Source organism: Danio rerio, chromosome 1 (assembly GCF_049306965.1).
Source record: "Danio rerio strain Tuebingen ecotype United States chromosome 1, GRCz12tu, whole genome shotgun sequence".
NCBI lineage: Eukaryota > Metazoa > Chordata > Actinopteri > Cypriniformes > Danionidae > Danio > Danio rerio.
The window spans coordinates 15,430,511-15,455,000 of record NC_133176.1 but is presented as its reverse complement, the minus strand read 5'-3'; the positions used below and the strand labels follow the sequence as shown (position 1 = coordinate 15,455,000).

The 24,490-nt window shown below is 34.8% G+C and overlaps 1 protein-coding gene across 50 annotated transcripts in view; it reads right to left on the bottom strand.

Annotated features, from left to right (window-relative positions):
* Window positions 1-24,490, bottom strand: part of ank2a (ankyrin 2a, neuronal) — a 134,253-nt gene that overhangs the window by 92,267 nt on the left and 17,496 nt on the right. For 35 of the 50 annotated variants that reach the window (XM_021476020.3, XM_068221014.2, XM_068221011.2 and 32 more), the window contains exon 1: window positions 4,826-5,079. The exons of 10 other annotated variants lie outside the window; for them this stretch is intronic. In XM_021476020.3, the coding sequence (XP_021331695.2) occupies window positions 4,826-4,951 (126 nt within the window). In that variant the 5' untranslated portion in view covers window positions 4,952-5,079. Of the gene's footprint in view, window positions 1-514; window positions 1,051-4,825; window positions 5,080-24,490 lie in introns of those variants that run through there. 5 more of the 50 variants (XM_068221009.2, XM_073949407.1, XM_073949418.1 and 2 more) reach the window with 1 other exon arrangement.

The following is a 24,490-nucleotide window of genomic DNA, read 5'->3' as shown; positions in this document are numbered from 1 at the left end:
AAAATGAATGAATAAATAAATTATTCAAGCTAACAACACTTTCAAGATCTTATGAAACTGCTTAAATAATATAAAAGTGGCAAAAATTTTAAGATAATAGCTACGTTTACAAAAACTGTTAAGGACGGTTGGCATTCATGTTGCCTGAGACATCACATATACTAAAATTGGTTTGATACAGAGAAGATTAGCATGATCCCTGGGTATCCAAACCGTTTTATTGGCTGTTGATTTCATTTCCATGTATTCCTTTGTTCCTTTGTAAAGACATTTCTCAAAAAAAATCTTCTTTTATGTAAATAATATCAAACTAATTAGGAATTATATGCAGCTCAGTACATGACAATGGCATAACACTGTTAAGATTTAATATACCAAATGTTCTAAATGACACATTAACTGCAATCATAGTAGTTGCTAAAGATTCTGAGTTAGTACTAGCGTGTATTGGTTCCAGTGGTAAATTACATCAACAATCCTCTACTGATCTGAGGTGTCATTAAGATGCCCTTACCATAGTATCCGTCTCATAGTTGTAGTAACGCTCCAGATATGGATCACTTCCAATAGTCCGCAGGCCTTTATTAGAACCACACACCCTACACATTGCAGCATTGCCCATGGTAAATAGTGATCCAAAGCTTTGCAAAATGCAGCACCACACTTTACATCAGTGTATTCCCCTCACTTGCTGTGTCTTTTTCAGTGACAACCAGCCACCAAACATCAGACCGTTCCTTTGGAGATTGATTCTAACTGGCTCACATGCACTTAGCTTTATGGGTTTGCATTATCCTCAGTCTTCAGGTAGTACCCAGGAGCCCATTCAATTATCAGCTTCAGAGCATCTATCCAGCTAATGCAAAATCCCCCAAACTTTCATGTCTATCTTTCTCCTCAGGTCCCAAACATCATCTCTTATGTGCTCTTTCTGATCCCTGCCCCACGCCTTCAGTGAGAATCTTCGACCCGTGTTGGAGTTGATCCCTTGTCTCCTTTGCTTTTCCGGTTTTGTCTCTCTTCCCGCCTGGCTTCGTGACTGACAACTGCGGCCGTAAATGTGTCTCCCATTGCTATATCAGGCTGAACATCCGCCCCATCCAGAATCCTGGGATGGGTTATTTTTAACCCCTCCAGGCCTAGGCAGCTATGTGACAGGGCAAGGAACAGCGAGAGGCAATCCTGCCGGGAAGAGCCAGCTGGGAAACTTGCCCTTATCCTCCTGAGCTTCAGGAATGTCTATCTACTGAGACAACTAAAGTCCAAAAAAGAGGGCATACTCAGAAAAAACACAATATCTATGGTCTCCAAACAACAAACCATTTGCATTTAGTGTGAGAATAAGAGCTACAAAATTCGGTGAAATCTTTCGCAATGCAGGTTAACAGCACATAATTCCAATCACACACGAGGAGACTAAACCGCTATAGTAAAGTGAATCAGATTGGTGTCTGTGGGTCATCTCTGGCCCTGAGGCACTTCACATTGATTACACTGTGAGTCAGCACTAGTTCGACTTCTACTACAGACATATTGATGTGCCATTGACTACTCTGTCAATGCCATTTTGCCTGCTAACCATTGTACAATCTGTTTTACAACAGTTAACGGGGCAAATTAAGTCAGTTTGTTCACAGTTCTATATAAATGTGCCACCCTCAAGATTAGTAGTGAACTCAGTGACTCTTGTGGAGACCTATCTGCATTCGAGACACATTTCTCTGTGTAATTTTGAGGACACTGATATTTACATCACCTTGAATGAACCACCTTGGCAACATGCACAGACTTACTTGCAAAAAGGCAGGTACTGTAACACAAATTCTTGCAATCCAAAGCCACGTCTCTACAATACATCATGAAACCTTAACCAGATAGAAATCTTTATAGAAGATGTAGCAATTACAAAACCAAACTTGAAAAAGAAGGTAGGTTGTCGATGTTTGTCATACATTCTCTGTCATTGAACATGCCAATGGCAATTCTTTCTGTTTAAACAGGCTGTGCAGAGGTAAGCAATTACACATTTTGACAAGCAGGTAACCTATTGTAATGTTCAGACTTAAATTTTTGATTGGATAAACTTTTCTTGGTCCTACGGCTTCCACAGAATATTAAAATACACATAAATAGACTTGGACCACTTAATTTAATAATTTCAATTAGGATGCGAAAAGACTTTCAGCCAGCATAACACAAATTGTGACAATCATCTAATGGAGTTAACTTGTTAACAAAGGCAGAACCACGCCTCACTTTGTCTTCTTAACCAATCACCTACTCAATAAAACTTATTTAAGGCAGACCAGCCCTCTAGCACCATTCTTCTCGTTCTCTCGAACCCACCCTCCCTCTCTCTATTTCCTCCCTTCCCATCAACAATCCTATAACCCTCTCTTCACTCCTAGGTTGAATTGGGTTGTCCAATCACTCAAAATAATAAATATTACACAAAAACACCTAAATATTACAGAGACGGTACCCCCGTTCTGAGTCTCTGGGTATCATCGTAAAAGGCTCAATTAACCTACCTACTGTTTAAAATTAATTTTAAAAAGAGGGCTTGGCACCCAACCCCACCCCTAACCCCAACCATCATTGGGGGATGAGCAAATCATACTAAATTGTACATATTAGATCTTACGAATTCATACGAATTAGCCACTAAATCAAAAAATTACGAATTACTGTGAGATTGCGTTGCACACACACACACACGCACGCACACACACACACACACACACACACACACACACACACACACACACACACACACACACACACACCCCTCTTTCTCTCTCTCAGCCTGTGACTGATTCACAGTTGGTAAGTGCTGTAACTTACAATTTTGCTGCAAAATGCAATACTAGTAATAACTCGTCAACAACTTTGTATATGACCATAAAATAAGCATGATAATCAATGGGTTGCTTACTATCCAACCTGATAGAGCTTGAGAGGTACTGCAAAGAGGAATATGCAAAAATTCCCAAAGACAGGTGTGCCAAGCTTGTGGCGTCATATTCAAAAAACTTGAGGCTGTAATTGCAGCCAAAGGTGCATCAACAAAGTATTGAGCAAAGGCTTTGAAAACTGATGTACATGTGATTTTTCTGGTTTTTTTTTTTGTTTTTGTTTTTTAAATAAATTTGCTACAATTTAATTTTTTTTTCTTTTTTCACATTGTTATTATGGGGCATTGTGTGTAGAATTTTGAGGAAATAAATTAATTTAATCCATTTTGGAATGAGGCTGTAACATAAAAAAATGTGGAAAAAGTGAAGCGCTATGAATACTTTCCGGATGCACTATATATATATATATAATTAATTAATTTTTTTCTTAGTGTTTTAATATTTTAAAATGTAATTTGTTCCTGTAACTCACTGCAATTACAAATGTGCTTTTCTTTTAGCAAATTTAAAATGTTTTAGAAAGTAAAAAAATATAAAAGTTTAGATAAAAAGTTTTATCTTACGGACTCCAAACAATTAAACTGTATCTTTGCGAATTATAACTGCTTTTTAATTCTCAAGGTGTATTTACAGTAAAACTGCAGTCTATATGAAAACATGTACATTCACAGCTCTAAACATTATATGTATTTCAGTTATGTTAACCTGCTTATATGAGCAGTTAAAGGTTCCAGGAGATCATGCGGGTCAAACAGCTACACTCATAATTACAGGACATGTTTACATGTTTAATAGCACATTTCTGATGGTAAACATTTTCACTTCCATTAAGCTTTTTTAAAACTCTTTTTTTAAACTTCTTTGTAAACGATGGGTATTTAATGAAAGATTTGTTCATTATGTCTGTCGTGACAAATAAATGAATTAATAATGATAATTTCTTATAACAAATCTTTGGCTGCATTATGATTATTTACTAACACTTAAAAAACTTTATTAAAAAACATGTGTCAAAATGTTGTATCATCATTACACATGCAACCAATGAGATTTTGCCCTGTAGAGACAAATCTGCATACAGGATGATCCTATTTTCTAAGCCTCTTCCAGTATCTGTGCTCTGAAACAGGTGCAGAACAGCTGACTACAGGATTTATCCCTAGAGCTCATCTGCAGCACGAAAAACTGAAAAAAGACACCATAAAACGATTAATTAATTATTGCATGCTGCAGATAACAATGGTTTGACAAATGAGAAATCAAAATTAATTTGACATTTCAAATAAACAAAAAAAAATATCTTATAATAAAAACCATGCTGCATGAAAAGGCATGCATAAGTAATCAGACTGAGGCCATTGAATTAAATTTGCATGCACTAGCAACATGTAATAATAATCATTAACAATTATAAAATGACTTACTGTTAATGCAATTTTGAAAAAAGAAGTTTCATTAAGATGCCATATGAAAATATTCAAATCAAGATCATATCGTGTATGACATCATCGTACCCTTTGACCTTAATAAACCCTCTGTGCATGTGAATGTCAGTGAGATTAACTCTCATCACAGATACAGTATTTTACATCCGCTAACACTGAAAGCACAGAAATGAACAATTCACAATGAATTACTACACATTAAACAGTGCACCACAACACCGTACTTCAGCATATCAAGAAAGACAATGAATATTTCTGAATATTTCCTTTTCTTTGCCATGATTTGCATATTAATTTTGAATTATTAAACATTTTAAATATATGATCTCAGATTTCTTTAAACCCAGCAGTCTGCTCTAATACTGTAAATATGACTAATAGGTCAATAGGTCAGCTTTATCAGAGCTATAATGGACAAATCTGAGGTGAAATCAAATGTTTTTAGTGGTCTGTAAATCTCAATACCTTTCGTTTGCGTTCTGCCCTCTCTTTATGCCTCCTGCGTCTCTCTCTGGCTTTGGCGAGAGCCTTTATCTCAGGAGGTTGTTCCAGTTCCCTTGCCTTTTTCAGGTGTGCTGCAGCGTGTGCCATGATGCCAATCGACACAAAGATTTCAGATGTGGAATAATCCCTTAAAGATAACTAAAGCTGTGTAAAGCAAAGGATGGAGTCGCTGTTTTGCATTCCCAATGGCCCTTACTAATGCGCCTTCTCTGAATAAAGAGATAACAAATGCTCCGTGTCTCTGTCCTTCACTCTGAATAACTTATCTACTGTGATCCTCTGTGAATTCACTCTTCGGTGCAGTTTGACTGTTTTCCCCCCACTGCGAGTCCAGTGCAGTGGTTGGCTGGAGAGAAAAGCTTACTTGCTGAATCTGAATTTATATCACCATGTGCAAACTAGAGACCAGAGAGAGAAAGAGAGAGATCGAGAGAGAGAGAGAGAGAGAGAGAGAGAGAGAAAGAGAGAGAGAGACTTTGACTTCTAAACCCCTTTTTAATACCATTTCTCTAAAATGGTTCTCTATCACTTATCAAAACAATTCTACAAGAAAATTTTCACAGAAACAAATATAAAACAACGACCCAGGCTCATACTGAAAACGTACCGCTATATACATTTCAGGAGATCGCGAAACATGTTCTCGGAGGTACATTTTTTGCAGTTTTTGTTTTCGTGAATCCACCAGAGGCTGCTGTGAACACTTTTTGAGGTCTCAAATTTCTCTCGCTAGTGCCATTCGTGCTTGCTGTTCTTGCATAAATCCACAAGAGGCTGCTGTCGACTGACTGACTGACTGACTAACCGACTGACCCACCCTCTTACTTCCCTGAACCCAATCAATAGTGTTTTCAAAAGCACCAACTGACCTGACCAACCACTTCACTAAACCCAATTGACAGTTTTAAAAGGCAATCCAGAAAAAGAAAAACCCTCGCCTGACTTTTAACACATTTTCAGATTTTACTACATTATTACCCTGTTATTTACTTCTGTTTTTGTCTTACCCACTTTCTGGAACCGTTCTACACCAGACTCAAACCCCGTTGTCATAGTCAACTCCTCTCTGCATGTCGAGTCCGCCAATGTACATGGTAAGCTAACTGGACAAACTGGTAACAGCTGGAAAGCCATCCATTCAAAGGTAATCGGTCAGCTGTTAAGCGCGAACAGGAACAGCATTATATCACCCCGTAGAGTTTGTTTTAAACACGAAATTCAGCAATACGTTCTTCTGTCTACATTATTCGCAATCTCCAGGAATGTACTGTATATAGGGCTCCGTTTTCAGAATTAGCCTATGTTGAAAAAAACACACTCGCTCAATATCATTCAACAGCAATTCTTATTTATAGCAATGATTTAAAGAGAGATAGAGAGAGAAGGTGAGACTTTGATTTTTAAAATAAGTTTTTAATATGTGATTTCTCTAAAATGCTTCTCTATCACTTCTGAAAACAATTTTACAAGAAAATAACTCACAGGAAAAAAAAAAGATAAATTGACAAAAAAACACTCAGTATCACTAAAACTTCTATATTGCCGCAATTAATTTTTAAAAAGGTACATTATGAATTTGTTTATAATATGCACATTCTTAAGCAACTACAAATTCTAGCAATGATTTAAAAAAAGGGAGAGTGAGAGACTTTGACTTTTAAAAACCTTTTTAATATACCATTTCTCTAAAACAGGTGCCCAAAGTAGGGCCCATGAGACAAAGTTGGCCCATGGTAACCTTTGGTTCGGCTTACCATCCCATGGGGATGATGGTGAGTTGATTGCGGAGAACACCTTTGACAGAGATCATCATTTCGAATTTAATGGAACCTTTGGGTTCTTTGTTTAATGGGCCAGCGAGCCTTATCGCTTCCGTTGAACTGTCTTTCCTTTAAAAAATTTATTTTTACATTTAAGGTCTGATATTTAAAAAATCTGTGATCTTCACTGCCTGATCTCAGACTGGATAAGAAGCATTGCATTGAAATCTATTTTACCCCACCATGTCTTTAAAATATGACAGTTTATTTTACCCCAGTATTTTCAATGCAGTTTCTGTGCTCATGACGGCACTAGCACTTACACTGCCTTTCATTTCATTTTACGATTGAACAACTAAATGAATGCTTACTGTAAGTCTATTGAACTGAATGTATTGTGATTACATCACAACATCGATGCTGTAAAAGAAACCTTGTGAAATTGAAAATAGTCACATTAAGCTTTCACAGAAAGATTGTCATTGGCTGACAAACACTTGCTGTGTATATAGCCCATTGAGGAGCTACAAAAAAAGCCAACTAAAATTTTATGTTTCATTCAAATGTTGTAAATCATTCAGACTTGTGAAATAATGTAAATACTGTCACTTGACAGGACAATGCACAAGTCATCTACGAGCAAATCAAGGTAATACGCAAATAAGTGAGGAAACTACCCATGGCAAATATAATACAATTTGGTATATTAAACTTCCGCCCCAGCCCTCAATACAGTTTTGTTTTTGGCCCTTTAAAAGAAAAAGTTTGAACACCCCTGCTCTAAAGGATATCACTACTCAAAACAATTTTACAAAAAAAAAAAAAAAAAAATCACAGAAACAAAATTAAAAATAAACTGAGCAAAAACCTACACTCATTATCACTAAAATTTCTCTAACACCCCAAATCATTTTGATCAAAAATGGTAAATTATCAACTTGTTTATAATACGCTAATTCAACAGCAAATCTAAACTCTAGCAAAGATTTAAAAGAGAGAGAGAGTGAGAGAGAGCTGACCAGTCTGTCCAGATGTAAAGGCATCCAGCTATGGCATTAATAGGAGAAAAGACTGGGTAGAGATAAATAAAAGCTGTTGTTTCAGAAAAGTGGCTTGAAATTGGTTATAAGGAGAGCATGACAAACAGATAGTCTACAGAGACAACTGCGGAACATCACGTTGCTGGGGTGGAGTTTGGGGAAGACCACAGAGGAGGTATATTGGGAATGAATACACTGGGGCAAAGAGCAAGCCACATATACAAATCTACCTGCAGGGAAATGATACGCTCTGACACACAGCTACTGCAGTAATAGACTCAGTCTGCTGTGTGTTTCCCAAAACTGCATGCTTGCAAGTTTTGTTATTACCTACAGTTTTTTTTTCAGTGAATGATCACAAACTGCATTGCAGACTCCAGTAAATCCATGATTTTCGTTTGAAGATGACTTCAATAGATTATGTACTCAAGCTAAATAAACCAGATAACAAGCAGTGTGATCTACATCCTTCATTCCACTCATGCACATTTCCTTTTACATCTTTTAGCTTGTTAGAAGAATTAAAGTGCAGTTTATGAAGAGTGTGCATGTGTGTCTGTGCTTTAGTACAACTACAAAACTCCAGAATTGCTTAATAAGCAATACTAGATAATGTACATCTAGTTGTTCTCACAGAATAAAGCCAGACAGGTTTCCCACTAAGCAATGTTATGTTTAATAGACATCTAATAGATATCTAACATGGATGTCTTTTCCAAAACAAGGCTAAATTTGGGCTGTTAGTGATTTATATACTTTAATAGTCTGGGCTATTCTTAGATTACCGGCAGCCCAAATTTAGCCTTGCTTTAGCCAAAACATCTATGTTTAGACATCAATTAGACATCTATTAGACTTCTTTTAAACGTACAAAAAATGCTTGCTGGGATGTGAAGTCTGTCTAAACTGTGTATTTGATGATTAGTGTAGTTTTGGGCTATTCTTATATGTCTATTAGATTTTCACTGGCAAATCAAATTTAGCAGAGACATCTAGGTTTAGACATCAATTAGACATCTATTAAACTTCTTTTAAACATACAAAAAAGCTTGCTGGGATGTGAAGTCTGTTTAAACTGTGTATTTGATGATTAGTGTAGTTTTGGGCTATTCTTATATGTGTATTAGATTTTCACTGGCAGCCCAAATTTAGCCTTGCTTTAGAGACATCATTTAGACATTCATTAGATATATAATAGACTTCTTTTAAATATTATATATTATATTGTAGGGTTTTATTCTGCAAGAACAACTGCCTAGATGTACATTATCCTTTATTATTACTTATTACCCGGCTGCATTAAACTAAACAGTTACACAAAAATCTGTACTAAATCTTTCATTAAACATAAAGCCGACAGAAACAAACATTAATGCAGAATACACTAACCTGTTCAGTCAGAAGATGGTGCCAAACAATCCAGACAAGTGGCATGACAGAAAATGTAGACCTTTATTTTTTAAATATGTATGTCAATATACTCATTAACTCTTGAACAAGATGGTTTGTTGTGCCCGAATTATGTACCTGTATTAGGCTCAGCGGTTTTTATCTGGGAATAATTTACTTTGGAATGTCGTGATTGACCAGTCAGAATCGATTATTCCAGAAAGCTGTGCAATTAAGCGAAATAACAGAGAATAGCGGTCCTTAGGATGCTATTAGTAATTCACAGCAGTAATCTGATTTCAAGAAACTAGCTGGTTAGCTTTTCTAACAATGCATAATTTATTTTGGAAATGTACCATTATCGTGTGCCGCATGGCAAAGTGGTAATAAATTTACCACAAAAAAAAATTGTAAAATCAAAAAGAGAAATTCAATTAAATGAGTTCATTACACTCTAATAATGTACAGATCAACTGTACCTAATAGAAATGCAACTAGAAATACAATACCCTACACACATTGGTGTGGTGCTAAATAAAAATGTAAAATTCTAGACTTGAAAACATTAGTTTGTTTACTTAAATGTTTTGAGCAATGTGAATTTATGTTTTACAGTGCTCTGAAATGCAGAGATGCAGGATGCAAAGAGATGGGTCTGCAAATCTTGAAGGATTTGAAGGTGACTTCTAAATGGTAACTGGACAAGATCTTATGGGAAAAGTCATTTATTTTACAAATATTCTTAAGTATCTCGGTTAAGCCATTTGCAAATAACTGCAAATAAAACTGGAACACAAACAGAGAAATGCTGCAAATAACATAGATTACTTGTTGATCATTTGAAAGGTGAGGAAATCATCAATTCTCAGAATTTGCAGCTCTCTCACCATTCATAAATCTCTGGTTTTCAGTCAAGATCATCTAAAAATAATTAAACTTTCATTTAAAATGAATAGTTTAAAAAGAAAATCATTTTTATGAGCGTCTTAACTTTTAATGCAACTCATTAATGCAAAGCAAAGCAAAATGTCTAATGTGTAATGTTACAAAGAATAAAATAAAAAAAAAATTCTGTTCATCAAGGAAGATTGCTTTCAAGATTCAATTATATAAATTGTATTCATATGTTTTATTACACATCAGTATCATAATATGGCAAATAAGTACAAAGCCTTTACAGGTCAGTTTCAAAGGAAATTTTGTAAATTGGGGTCCTTACCAGAATATATGCAGTATATATCCCTTACACAAACTAGCCCATGCAGACTTTACCACTCCGTGCTCAAACACCTGTCGTGTACACGACAAAAACAAAATACTTCATCACCACCTTTTGGTCTCTAAAAGTAACTACACCTCAATGAATCAGACATCTGCACACTGACACCTGCTGGCTAAACTGCACAGTCATCCAGGAGCTCCAAACAAGCTCACTTCTGGAGCAGTGTAGATGCTCTCTGAGAACGGACCATCGTTTGTGTACCATATAATGAGCATGGTTAGGGGCTACAGTGGTATTTTGGGTTATAAACAGGAAACTGATAGCTTTTTATTTTGCACATTTTCAACATAATTAAAATAAAACAAACAATAAACCAAAGCAATCAAACAAATTTGGCATTTGGTACAAACTGTAATCATATTACTTTTTAAACATTGTATTTTTCAACTGTAGTCATCAGTTAAATCATCTAACGAATTAGAAAATGATATTAAACGAATTATGAATTGTCATTTTTTTTATTTCAATCGGTGTAATTTAAGATAAATACTGAATTTTTAATATAATTTGGAATAATATGCAACATTTTATTTTATTTTCAGTAGGCCTATTAGTGTTCTGTCCCTTTTTGTGGTAAATAACAACAACAACAACAACAATAGTAATAATAATAATAATGATAATAATAATAATAATAATAATAATAATAATAATAATAATAATAATAATAATAATAATAATTTTAATCTGATCTGGATGAATAAATTAATTAAATTCTATTCTATACTTTTTGAAATGAAAGTATAAAATGTGTGTAATAATTCCTTTAAAAACATTTTTTTCACTTGAATTAGAAAAAAATACATATATAACACTATAAAATAATGTTTTCATCACTTCTATTTATATTCTATTTAAGTGAAAAATATACACTGAAGTCAATTAACTTTTATTTATGTTTATTTATGTTGCATCAATAAAAATCTATTTAAAATACAGGCCCTGTTTCAAACCTGTTCACCCAAAGCGCTATTCCACAATTCCAATAAATTATTTACAATGGATCAAAAACATTTCATTTACTACAGATGGTGTTACATTCCAGTAAAAGATTCTATCCCTTAACATGTGCTGGTTGTTATTTATTCATGCACAAAGCAACAGACTGAAAAGCAGCAGAAAGAAGCTATTGAAATGCAGAAAAAAAATCTATAAAACATTGATCCTGTATGATAACTGATATTCTCCAGTGTAGCACAAGAGCCGTGTGTAACCAGCTCAAAAACACAGACTTACACACTATGCAGAGCAAAGATGGAAGAACAGTTAGGTTCCTTCAGCCTGCTAGAATTGTTTAAGTCACAGTCAACCAGATCAAAACCAGCTATTTCAGTGTCTAAATCACAGCATATTAAGTTAGATAAACTATAAAGAGGCAAAAATGCTGTGGTGCTCATGATTTTTTTCATGGACATTCATGCACAATCTGTTAAGTAACAATTTCCAAACTTTGTTATTCACAAGTGTTTTTGCTTTATTTAAGATGGTGAACTGCTTCATGGAACCTTGATCTCTGCTTTGTTGACTTTCAATGTTAAAAATTCAACTCTACAGTTTACCAAAGTAACTTTTATTGACATTTTAGTAGTTTGAAATATTATCATGTATAATAAATAATATATAGAGAAATATAAATATTAAAAAAAATATATATATAATTGTCTGTAAAATAGCAGAAAATGTACTGGCAGTTAATTATGAGGTTTTTGTACCATAATATACAATACCAATCCAGACAATATATCGCTTTAAACTATTAAAAATGTTAATAAAAGTCACTTTTTTATCTAACTTTTTAAGGTTAAAAGTGGTTAGAAGAAAGACCAAGGTCCCATAATGAAATTCAAAAGCATTAATAAATGGGAGAAAATTAAAACATAAATCACAAAATATGGAAAACTGCTAATTTACAGATATGTTTTAGTGCACATCACAATATTAACATTTTGGACTTTTTAGCTTTTCATAAAATGTTTTTCAGTACAACTAAAATATACTTGAAAGTGTTCATTTTTTTAGCACTTTAACAATTTGTGTCTGTAGATTTCAAGTCTGTTTTCCCTCTGACATTTCACCTCATGAATACTTACAACACCAAACTGTTGAAGATTCTGATAGATTCATTCTGAAGATTTTACAGAAAGAGATGTTCATATAATTTGTTGTTTATATACAATATTTTATTGTTGATTTAATTGTTTTTTTTTTGTTCACAGTAATTTACAGATACAGTGATAAAAGATTCCCAAAGTCAAAAGATTCCCAAAGACGCAACCCAGGACTAGGAAACACCCATAAAATTTCACATTCACACACACACATGTTTGTTTTTGTGAAAAGTGGGGACGTTACATAGGTTTCCATTCATTTTATACGGTCCAAACCGTGTATTGTATTGCCCTTACCCCGCCCCACCCCTAAACCCAACCATCACAAGAGACTGTGTGCAGATTTACTCTCTGATTAAACTCATCCTGTAGGACTTATAAGCATTTTGAGAAATGAGGACGTCACCAATGTCCTCATATTTCACCTCCTTTTTGTAATACCTGAGTCATACCCATGTCATTATACAGATTTGTGTCCTGATATGTCACAAAAACACGCACACACACAAACACACACACACACACACACACCCCCCCCCACCCCCCCCCCCCCCCCCACACACACACACACACACACACACACACACACACACACACACACACACACACACACACACACACACACACACAAACACCCATACAAGGGTCAATTTAGTTTATCTAATTCACCTATAGCACATGTGTTTGGACTGTGGGGTAAACCGAAGCACCCAGAGGAAACCCACGCCAACACAGGGAGAAAAAACTCCACACAGAAACACCAACTAGTCCAGCTAGGACTAAAACCACCAACCTTTTTGCTGCGAGGAAAAGAATTTTGAACAAGAATTTTATACTTGACTTCCTCCAATGTTCCAATTTCTTTGCTAGAAATCTTCACAAATTAGTGCGCATTTCATTTAGCGGCCAAATTTGCACATTTGAACAAAACTGTTTAGAAAACTCTAAATTTCCATGTAAGTGTTGTGATGCCTATTCGTTTTAAATTTGTTTTAACCTATACCCTTTCTTGCCCTAAAGATATCATTCACCCAAAAATGAAAATTCTGTCATCATATAGTCAATTTCCACTTGTTCCAAACCCGTTTGAGGTTCTTTCTTCTGCTGAACACAAAAGAAGATATTCTGAAGAAAGTTGAAAACCTGTAACTATTGACTTCCATAGTTTTGTTTTTTCCTACTACTGAAGTAGGACTGTTACAGGTTTTCAGCTTTCTTCAAAATACCTCCTTTGTGTTCAGCTGAAAAAAAGAAACTCAAACAGGTTTGGAGCCACTTGAGGGAGAGTAAATACTGAGTAAATTTTCCTTTTGGATGAATTCTATCTCTTTAATTTTAAACTTAAGTTGCTGCCTCACTATCACCTCATAACAAAGCAGACAGAGATCAAACCATAAAGCTTGAGTAAACATGCTAAAAACACTAAAGCAAGAGAGACATCTGGTCCATTTGAGCTTGAACAGGTCTTGTCGCACTGATAAATAGACAAGCAGAGGACAGAATCGATAGACTGATATACATGAGCTGAGTTTGCAGAGGCGCCAGGTCTCAGATATCAGCAACGCTCCCAGGGGAATACAAGTTAGCATCATCTCCACACTTACTGAACATCATTACCCAGGATGCTTAGGTTTCACCCATCACAGCTGTTAGAGGGCAAATTGTGCAGCGTCAGGAGCCTCTGCTAAAACAATGAAAGCTTTTTACATGTGCTCAGAAGTACTAAGTACACATTTGAAGATGAGTTTTGATTTAAAGTGACAGCTTGGTTATTACAAGAACACACTTAAAGAGACTTTGGTAAAGTTTCCTCATCGTTTTCTCACACTCAAGTGATTTTAAATCACTTGTAAAACAAGATATTGTGAAGAATTTTGGGAAAAGCAGCCATCGGAATCGGTCTCTAAAAATACAAGAAGTTCAAACTCTTTGTTTATGGCTGACAGAGTTAACAGGTACATTACATCTGGAAAAAATCCGGTATACCCTAATAGACAAAGTTATGTTACTTGAAAAAAAAAATTCTACAACTTTTTTACAAATTAGTGATTAATATGTTTACTATGCCTTTAGCAGGGCCGTAGCCAGGGGGGTTCAGGTGGTTCAAAAGACCCACCCTTCTTCGGACAAAGTCCAGAATTTGGCCCCTAAATGAGCAAATTTTTTCTCAGTTTTGACAGTTTGCCATTATAAGTTTTGAAAACAACCAATAGAAGACGTCTTTAAGAAGAATTACCAATTAAAGAAGACTTTTAATATTTAAATGGACAAATTCTGACTGAGGAAATGAGCTGGACAGTTTGTTATTTGCCTATAGGCTTCAGATTCAGATTCCCATTTTATTTATTTTTTATTTATTTAATTTTTTTTATGATGGATGATATGATGCATTTCTAGAGTTCACACTTAGCTGATGATTGATTATAAAGCTTGTTTGGCATGCTGTCCCGGGAGAGAGCCCTGAGCTCAAAAGATCCTCGAGCCCGGGGCTCCCTCTCGTTTGCAAGGTTTGAGTTTGAGCTTAGGTATAGATCTCGAAAACTCCCCTGCTGTTGTAGCTAATGAGCAGATAGTGATTGCTCTTAAAGGATAACTATTTAGTAGGAGCATGTCTATGGTGCCGATTTGGATTAGTCAATTAACTTAGGTTGCATGTTTTTTTGATGGTGGGAGGAAACCGGGGAACCCGGGGGAAACCCACATGAGCACAGGGAGAACGTGTAAACTCCACACAGAAACGTTGGCTGGCTTGGTAAGGACTAGAACCAGTGACGTTCTTGCTGTGAGCTAACCACTCAGCTAACCACTGGGCCACCGTTCCTCGCATCCAGGAAAGGAGGAGGAGTAGGGGTGGAAGGGGGGATTCTTCAAAACGAAGATGGCTGCTATATGGAACTTAGGGTATTTATAGTGGCTTAGGAATCATCCGATTGGTGAATTAAAAATTTAATATTGCTGAGCCAGCTGCAAACAATCATAAGCACTTGATCCTCTCAAAATTAGTTTATAAATAAACCACTTAAAAATATTTTTTCATATTTCAAAAATTATAATCTCATCACATTATATATATATAAACTGTAATAACTTATGGTTTAAATGCACATTTGTAAATAAACATACATTTTTGTAAACAAAAATAGTATGATAAGCACTTTGACAAATATGTAGGACGTATGTTTGTTGCATCAAAAAGTGTGGTAGTGATAACCATTCAACAAGCTAATGCAGCACAAATTAGTCCTTAAAATGTCACTAAAATGCTGTATTTGAACCTCGAATAACTGCAAATAGGTCCACTTTTTAAAAAAAAAGAACCACCCATTTTAATAGGCTGGCTACAGGCCTGTTTAGTACCTACTTTACCATTGGATAGCACTGGTGGGTAGTTGGTTTGGGGGAATGCATGTTTATTTTTTTATTACTACTGTTGGTTGCTGTTTTTTTTTTTTTTTTAATGTCTGATTGTTAAAATGTAGGTTGTATGTTTATATTTTAAAAAAGTGTATTTAAAAGTGAATTTCTGCTAAAGTTTTTAATAATCAAAATACTTAAACCGATATCTAAAAATACTACAGAAGTCAATGGTTGATTTAGCCCAAATTCTTTAGTATATCTTCTTTTGTGTTCAACCAAAAAAAAAAAAAAGACACTCAAACAGGTTTGAAACAAGTAAAAAAAATGAGTAAATGATGAAAGAATTTTGGGTGAACTATCCCTTTAAAATTGTTTTAATATTAAAAAACCAAGAAGTGATGGGTGTGAGGCCACAAATGTGATGTTGATTTTACACAACATTAGTAGTCACAATTAAAAATATGCTAATGAACAGTTACTAATTCTTGGATGCTTTTCATTTATTAAAGCTTTTGATTGGATTATGAGAGCTTGATCTCTGCTCTGTGAACTTTTCACAGCTATAAAAGTAACTTTTAATGCCATTTTTAGTAGTTTGGAACAATATATTACGTAGGAAATGTGGAAAAGTGAAGGTGTTATAATTAAAAATCACAATTATATGATTTGACAGCCTGATCTCACGAGAAAACGTAAGTATTTTACGTTTTGGCAGTTTAGTGGCTAATTCGTACGAATTCGTACGAGTTAAGTCGTAAGAAAATGTACGATTTTAGAAAGGAGGTGTGGCACCTAACCCCACCCCTAAACCCAACCGTCATTGGGGGATACGCAAATCGTACTAAAATGTACGAATTAGATCATACGAATTTGTACGAATTAGCCACTAAATGAAAAAGTTACGAATTGCCGTGAGATTGTGTTGGATTTGATGTGCATGTAGTGTGTTGTAGACGCTGTTTATACTCTTAAAGCTGAGTCTGCACTTTTCCACTTACATCATCCGTAACCTGTTCTGTCTTGAAGCTCTTAGAGTGTTTGTTATTAGGCCATTAGTCAACACATTGATCTTTCATAAAAGCTCACTCAGTCAATCCCTTTTCTCTTCACAAATCCATCACTCTAATGCACTAGATGTTCAAGCAGAAATGCAGCGATATAGAAATATCGGCTGATTCTTGGCTTATTTTTGTCAAGGCTGACAACCAAAATGATGTCAGATATTGTAAAGAAAAGAAATGATCTGTTATTGCACTAAAACTCTAAATAAAAGTTTGATATGATGCAAAATGTTAACTTTTTCTCAGTAACTTTGGTACATTTTAAAAATATTTTTAAATATATTTTAAAATCTAAGTGCAGAACTTTAAATTGTACAATCTAGAACAGATTTATCAATGAAAACATCAGTGCAGTCAAAAACACAAGTACTTTTGTCATTGTTTACAAACATGTTCAATAGAGAACCATAGATATCATGGGTTACACTTCCAGCAGTAATGGTCACACTTTATTTTGATGGCCGGTTTATTACATCGCATCTACATGCCAACTAATTCTCATTAGATTATAAGTAGACTGTTAGATAGGGGTTAGGGTTAGAGTAAGTTCAATTCAATTCAATTCATATTTATTTTTACAGCACTTTTACAATGTGGATTGTCTCAAAGCAGCTTGAAATAGAAGATTATAGTGAATTGAAAATGTCAGTTCAGTTCAGTTCAGTTCAGTGTGGTTTAATATTTGCTGCTGAGACACCGAACCCCAAAGAGAAATCCATCGATGCGCAGCTCTGCAAGTCCCAAACCATGCAAGCCAGTGGTGACAGCGGCAAGAAAAAAAAATCAGTAAGTTGACATGTATTTGCAAAGTTTCTTAGTCAGTTAAATGTCTGTTGAAGGAGCAGAATCAACAAATATTAAGCAGATAGTCTACTAATACTCAAATGGACCATCAAAATTAAGTGTTACCGCAGTAATTTCTGAAGATGTAACAGTGGAGTAATAACTTTAATGTAATTAAATTACATTTTAAAATCTATCAAATAAGAAACTGCTATTTTAAACAACATTAAACTGCTTTTACTATATTTTTATTAAATAAATACAGCTTTTGTAACTGATGGAAGCTGGACAACAGAGTTGGGATCCATGTGCAGATTTATTAACAAAGAATAGTCAGGCAGGCAATGGTCAAAACAGGAGCAAAACAAAGACACAAAGGTAATCCAAAATCATAGTCTAAAAACAGGCAAATGGTCAGGCCAGCCAGCAAAGTATCAATAATTGGAAAAACAAAGCAAGGATTGAGACACAGAAAGACTACACAGGATTTATGTTTGGTAATGTTATCGGATGACAAAAGAACAAGACTCAGCAGCGTGTGTGTGTTTGAAAGGTGTATAAATAGTCTGTGTAACTGAACAGCTGTGTGTAACTTCAGCTGTGTGTGTTTGCAATCATGGGGGATCTGGACCAGGTGTGTGAGTGAAGTGCATGATGGCATTTAGTTCTTTAAAGTGGCAGATTTGTAGTTCTTCGATGGTGACTGTAACAGCCTTATTATTTCAATTATTTCAAGTTTTTTTTTTTTTTTTTTTACCATTTTCTAATAGTGTGTTTGTTTTACATCAGGGATGTCCAAACTCTGTCCTGGAGGGCCGGTGTCCTGCATAGTTTAGTTCCAACTTGCTTCAACACACCTGCCTGGAAGTTTCTAGTTTATCTAGTAAGAGCTTGATTAGCTGGTTCAGGTTTGTTTAATTGGGATTGGAACTAAAATTTGTAGGACACCAGCCCTCCAGGACCGAGTTTGGACACCCCTGTTTTACATCAACTAACTGTATTGCTAACTGTTTTATAATATAATCAAATTAAATGTTTCAGTCTAAGTTACATAACAATTAAATTATTTACTAAAAGAAATACACTGAATAAATAAGAGATATTTAAACTGTATTTGATAACCAACTCAATTGTACTCAATTTCATTTCTTAAATTGAATCTTTTTTGAATTGGCATTAAACAAATTTATTGGAAAACCTGCCCTCAAATAAATTGAGTTCGTTTTATGAGTTACTTTTTGAGTGTAGCAGAAAGAAAGACTGCATGAAAATTTAGTATGAAAAAAAAATAACATAAAAGTATGATCTATATAAATCTATATTCTAAGTATAGTGCAACCTCTAAAAAAGTAGAATTGTAAACTTCTCTGCTTTTCACAAACCAACACAATGATTACAAAAAATATCAACACTGGCTGCTTTCAAATTATGGTCACAAACATGTCTTGCATTCCTCTATAAAAAATGCTAATGAATGTAAACAAACAGTGGATTTTAAAGGCTCAATAAAAAGTGAGAATGACTGGCACACACAGAGCCACTCAAACACCTGGCACAGCCTCAAAACCCTCCACCTGCCCAGACAGAAAACTGGCATCTTTCAGCTTCACTTCCAATGTCTGAATCTGTAGCCAAACAAATCATGCTGCTTCTAAAAATATCTCAATTCGGTCAAAATCAGAGACTCTTACATAAATATCCTTTGTGTACAATACTATTCCACAATGATTTATGTAACTAACCCATCAAAAAACACTGCAGTATCCTAGTGAAATGTGCTACATGAGCAATACTGCTAACATATACAACAAGGTTTCATTAGTTAATGTTACTGTACTAACGTGGACAAATAATGAATAATACATTTATTGATTCATTCATTTATTCATTCATTCAATTATTTTCCTTTCGCTTAGTACCTTATTTATCAGGGGTTACCACAGCAAACTTAACTGTAAACTATGCCGGCATATGTTTATACAACCCCACACACCCATACAGACTGTGGGGGAAACTGCAGCACCAGGAGAAAACCGAAGCTCGGAGCACACCGAACTCGGGGAGAACGTGCAAACTTCACACACAAATGCCAACTGACCCAGTTGGGAATCGAACCAGTGATTGTCTTGCTGTGAGGCGACAGTGCTAACCACTGAGCCACCGTGCCGCCCCTTAATACAATGCATTATTTATCGGCATAAATAAAATAAAAATTATTGCATTATTTTTCGGCTTAGCCCCTTTATTAATTCGGGGTCACCATAGCGGAATGAACCGCCAACTTATCCAGCATATGCTTTATGCAGCGGATGCCCTTCTAGCTAAAACCCATCACTGGGAAACACCCATACACTTTCATTCACACACACACTAAGGACAATTTAGCTTACCCAATTTACCTATAGTGCATGTCTTTGGACTTGTGGGAGAAACCAGAGCACCCGGAGGAAACCCACGCAAACACAAGGAGAACATGCACACTCCACACAGAAACTGACCCAGCTGAGGCTTGAAACAGCGATCTTCTTGCTGTGAGGTGAGAGCGCTACCTACTGTGCCACAGTGCTGCCCTAACACATAATAGTAATTGTTAAAATTAATATCTACTATGATTACATAACTGTCACAATTTTCCACCTGAAAGCTGGATAAATAAGCTTTCTAATGCTATATACTTTGGAAAATGACAATATTTAGTCAAGATACAACTAAAAATCTGGAAAAAAAATAATGGAATTTGACGGTTTAAAAAAACATAATTACTGACGAAATCGACTTTAAAGTTATCTAAATGAAGTGTTTAAATGCACATTACAATTAAAAGAAGAGATTTTATACATTTACAGTTGGGCATTCACTAAATATTCTAATAGAACATGATCTTACATAATATTCTAATGATTTCAGACATTAAAGAAAAATCTATGATTTTGACCCATTTGATTCCAAAACGTTTCAAAATCAGATTAGTTTCGTGGTTCAGGGTCAAAAGATGAAAAACAACTTTTGTAAGCTGTTTGGACAGAACTGTCTGTATGTATAGTGTGTCCACGGTCATATTAAAGTGATATAAACACAAGAAGTCTCTTTTTTAAAACTTCCTGATGTTAAAATAGGATCCAAATCCCAGTGATTTTGAGGCTTACTGCAATGTGACGTAAGAGTGGAGTTTTCTCCACCCACCGAATTGATTGACAGGCGCCACATTTCTACAATAACATGTATACACATGTCCACAGAACATTTTTTGGCAAATAAACTCAGATTGAAATATTTGTTCCAACTTTCTGTTACTTTTATAAGTTTTTAAAGTTTAAAATGTTTTTGAAAACAGAGCATGTTTTTTTGTAATAAACAAGCCAGTAAAATCGCTAATTGTTAACTGCTATAATTACCACGGCCACATGGTGCCAGTAAACGCTAATATGTATGTGTGTCCGTGTGTATGTACTGCAAACAGTATTTGTGTGTGACTCATTATTTCAAAAAGGCTTGAATAAACTCCACCACAAATACATCATATAAACATACTTGGTATTTTTGACTAATGAGCTGTATTTCAGCTTAATCCGAGTCTATCTCTGTCACTGTGCTGTTTATCTGACATAAACCATGATGAGAAGCAGACACACACATGATAACAGTGGGCAGGGAAAAGCAGCTCATTTTACATTTAAAGCCCCAAAATAGCTACACTGAACTCAAAACACCAAAATGGGCAGATTCTGAAGGCTATAATAAATTATCTGATGGTGTTGGGGAATTCATTTTGTCTTGATGAATTTCTGATGAATGTATTACTCTCATTCATATGCTTATGTGAGTGATTTCAGTATTTTTATCTATTATATTATTACCCATATCTGTGGCATTATTATCAGGTATGTGTGCTTTGGTAAATAAAAAAAGTAATTTCTATTGAATTTCATTCAATGAATCACTACACCAAAACAAAAAAAAACTTGCCAAAATTGATTCATTAAATGCTGAAAATGCAGCACTGAGCAAATAAATAAAAACAAATAAGACTGGCATAGGGAGCACAGGGAGATTTTCCTGTGGCCTGGCGATCAATCATGAATTTGGCCTGTACAACCTCCCCACCCCCCTGGTCTTGATTTACAGATCGCACACCCCAATCCCCAACACCCCCGCCCCCCTCAGCCTACACTTACCAATCGCACCCCATCCACCCCCTTCCCTCCTGCTCTTCATTTACTGATTGCACTCATCCACCACACCCTGCTCTTCACTTGCTGATCGCCAAAGCTTAGGTGGCCTGAGGTAATATTTTTCCAGGGTGAAAATACTGTCCCCGGTCACCCCTAACTGCCACATAAAGACAATAAATAAACTTAAAACAATCATCTCATTTTTCAAAAACCAAACAATGTAAGTATCTTATGCTTATTGACTTTCCCAGATTTTGGCAGATCAATTTTGTTATGCTAGTCTGACAATAATGGCACAGCAAAATTACCTCGTCCTATAGATGAATACAAATATGAGTATACAAATACACAAATACAAAACAAAACTTTACTATCAGACTTGTATCTGATTTTTTCTTGCATAACAGCATGATAAATACTCCTTATAAAGAGACAAAGACATACAGACATATACATACAGTGAAGTCAGAATTATTGGCCCCCCTGAATTATTAGCCCCCTTGTCCAGCCCCCCCCCCCCCCCACCCCCCCCCCAATTTCTGTTTAACGGACACAACTTTTCTAAACATATCAAAAACACATTTCTAAACATAATAGTTTTAATAATTCATCTCTAATGTATTTATTTATTTTTCCCATGATGACAGTAAATAATATTTGCTACTTCTATACAGCTTAAAATGGCATTTAAAGGTTCAACTAGGTTAATTAGGTTAACTAGGCAGGTTAGGGTAATTGGGCAAGTTATTGTATAATGATGGTTTGTTTTGTAGACCCAAATAAATAAAACAAAAAATATATATAGGTTAAAAGGGCTAATCATTTTGTCCTAACAAAACTGCTCTTGTTCTAGCTGAAATAAAAAATTTGATGTTTTCTGAAATATTATCAGACATACTGTGAAAATTTCCTTTCTCTGTTAAACATTATTTGGGAAATATAAAAAAAAATCAAATGGGGGCTAATAATTCTGACTTGAACTATATATATATATATATATATATATATATATATATATATATATATATATATATATATATATATATATATATATATATATATATATATATATATATATGCAGTTGAAGTCAGAATCATTGCCCCCTGTTTATTTTTTTCCCAATTTCTGTTTAACGGAGAGCAGATTTTTTCAACACATTTCTAGTTTTAATAACTCATTTCTAATAACTGATTTATTTTATCTTTTCCATGATGAGAGTAAATAATATTTTACTAGATATTTTTCAAGACACTTCTATACAGCTTAAAGTGACATTTAAAGGCTTAACTAGGTTGATTAGGGGAACTAGGCAGATTAGGGTAATAGATTTAGGGTTTTTTTTTTTTTTTTTTTAAGCTGCTTTTATTCTAGCTGAAAAAAAAAAAAAAGACGTTCTCCGGAAGAAAAGAATATTATAAGAGATACTGTGATAATTTCCTTGATCTGTTCACATCACTTGGGAAATATTTAAAAAAGAAAAAAAAAATCAAAGTGAGCTGATTCAATGCATGATTATGGTTTGAAATTATGTTCCTTGCCAGTCTTGCGAGGTTCTTGTATTATGAACGGTCATATAATTTCTCACTTCTTACTTCTTTCAACAGATTTTTATCTGGTTCATCAACTTTTCTTTTAGACCCACATATAGACTCATATACCATACAGAATTACAATACTGCAGAAGACATAACATTTTTTCAAGAATCTTTTTCGATGCTCCGAAAGATCTAAGACGACACAAAAAAAAAAAAAAAAAAGATTCTTTGTTTTATCTCGTTATACACGCTATTAATATAATCTTTCCATGAAACCTTGTTGTCTAATATTACAGCCAAATACTTATATTTGTCTACCTGTCTGGTGTTTACATTATTTATAACTACAGGGTTTTTAAATACGTCAGACGCTGTGGACCTGAACATGATTTCCTCTTTTTTTCCTAGGTTAATCACAGGAGCATTTTTGTCGCACCACTCCACAAGATTATTCTCATCTTGCTGGTGCAATCCCATAACTTCTACCTTGCTCAGTAAAGATATTAATACTGTATCATCTGCATACTTTAAGATGAATTGATTAGATCTGTCTGCACAGCAGTCGTTTGTGTGCACAGTGAAAAGCATGGCAGACCTCACACAAAATCTTATGGTGCTCCAACATTTGTTTGTATTGCGGTTGACAAAACTGTACTTATTTAATGAATGTATGAGAGGAATTATAACATACCATAGACTTACTTATTCTTGTTTATTTTTAAAGCTGATAAAATGTATTATTACATTACATTTTAACATTTGTTCTTTGCCTTTTTGTTCATAAATAACTAAAGGAGTTGAAATCATTTGCGGAATGATCATTGAAATCCCTGCCCCAGTTAAAAAAAAATCCTATGGGAAAATAATTATTTGATCAATACTGCTCAGACCTTATACATGTTTAAATGAAACAACTAAATGTCATGTTTTCCATAAATTTACATTTGATACAGGCCATTCCTGAAGCTTGCACTCAAATACCAAAATAAGGGAGCTGCAGTATATCATGACGTCATCTTTACTAAAACATACAGACAGCACACGATGATCCATTCTCTCTGATTTAGTGTCTGAATCATCCTACATTAACTCGGAGCGCCATCAAGAAAAGAAACACATTTACAGAAATCAAATAGAA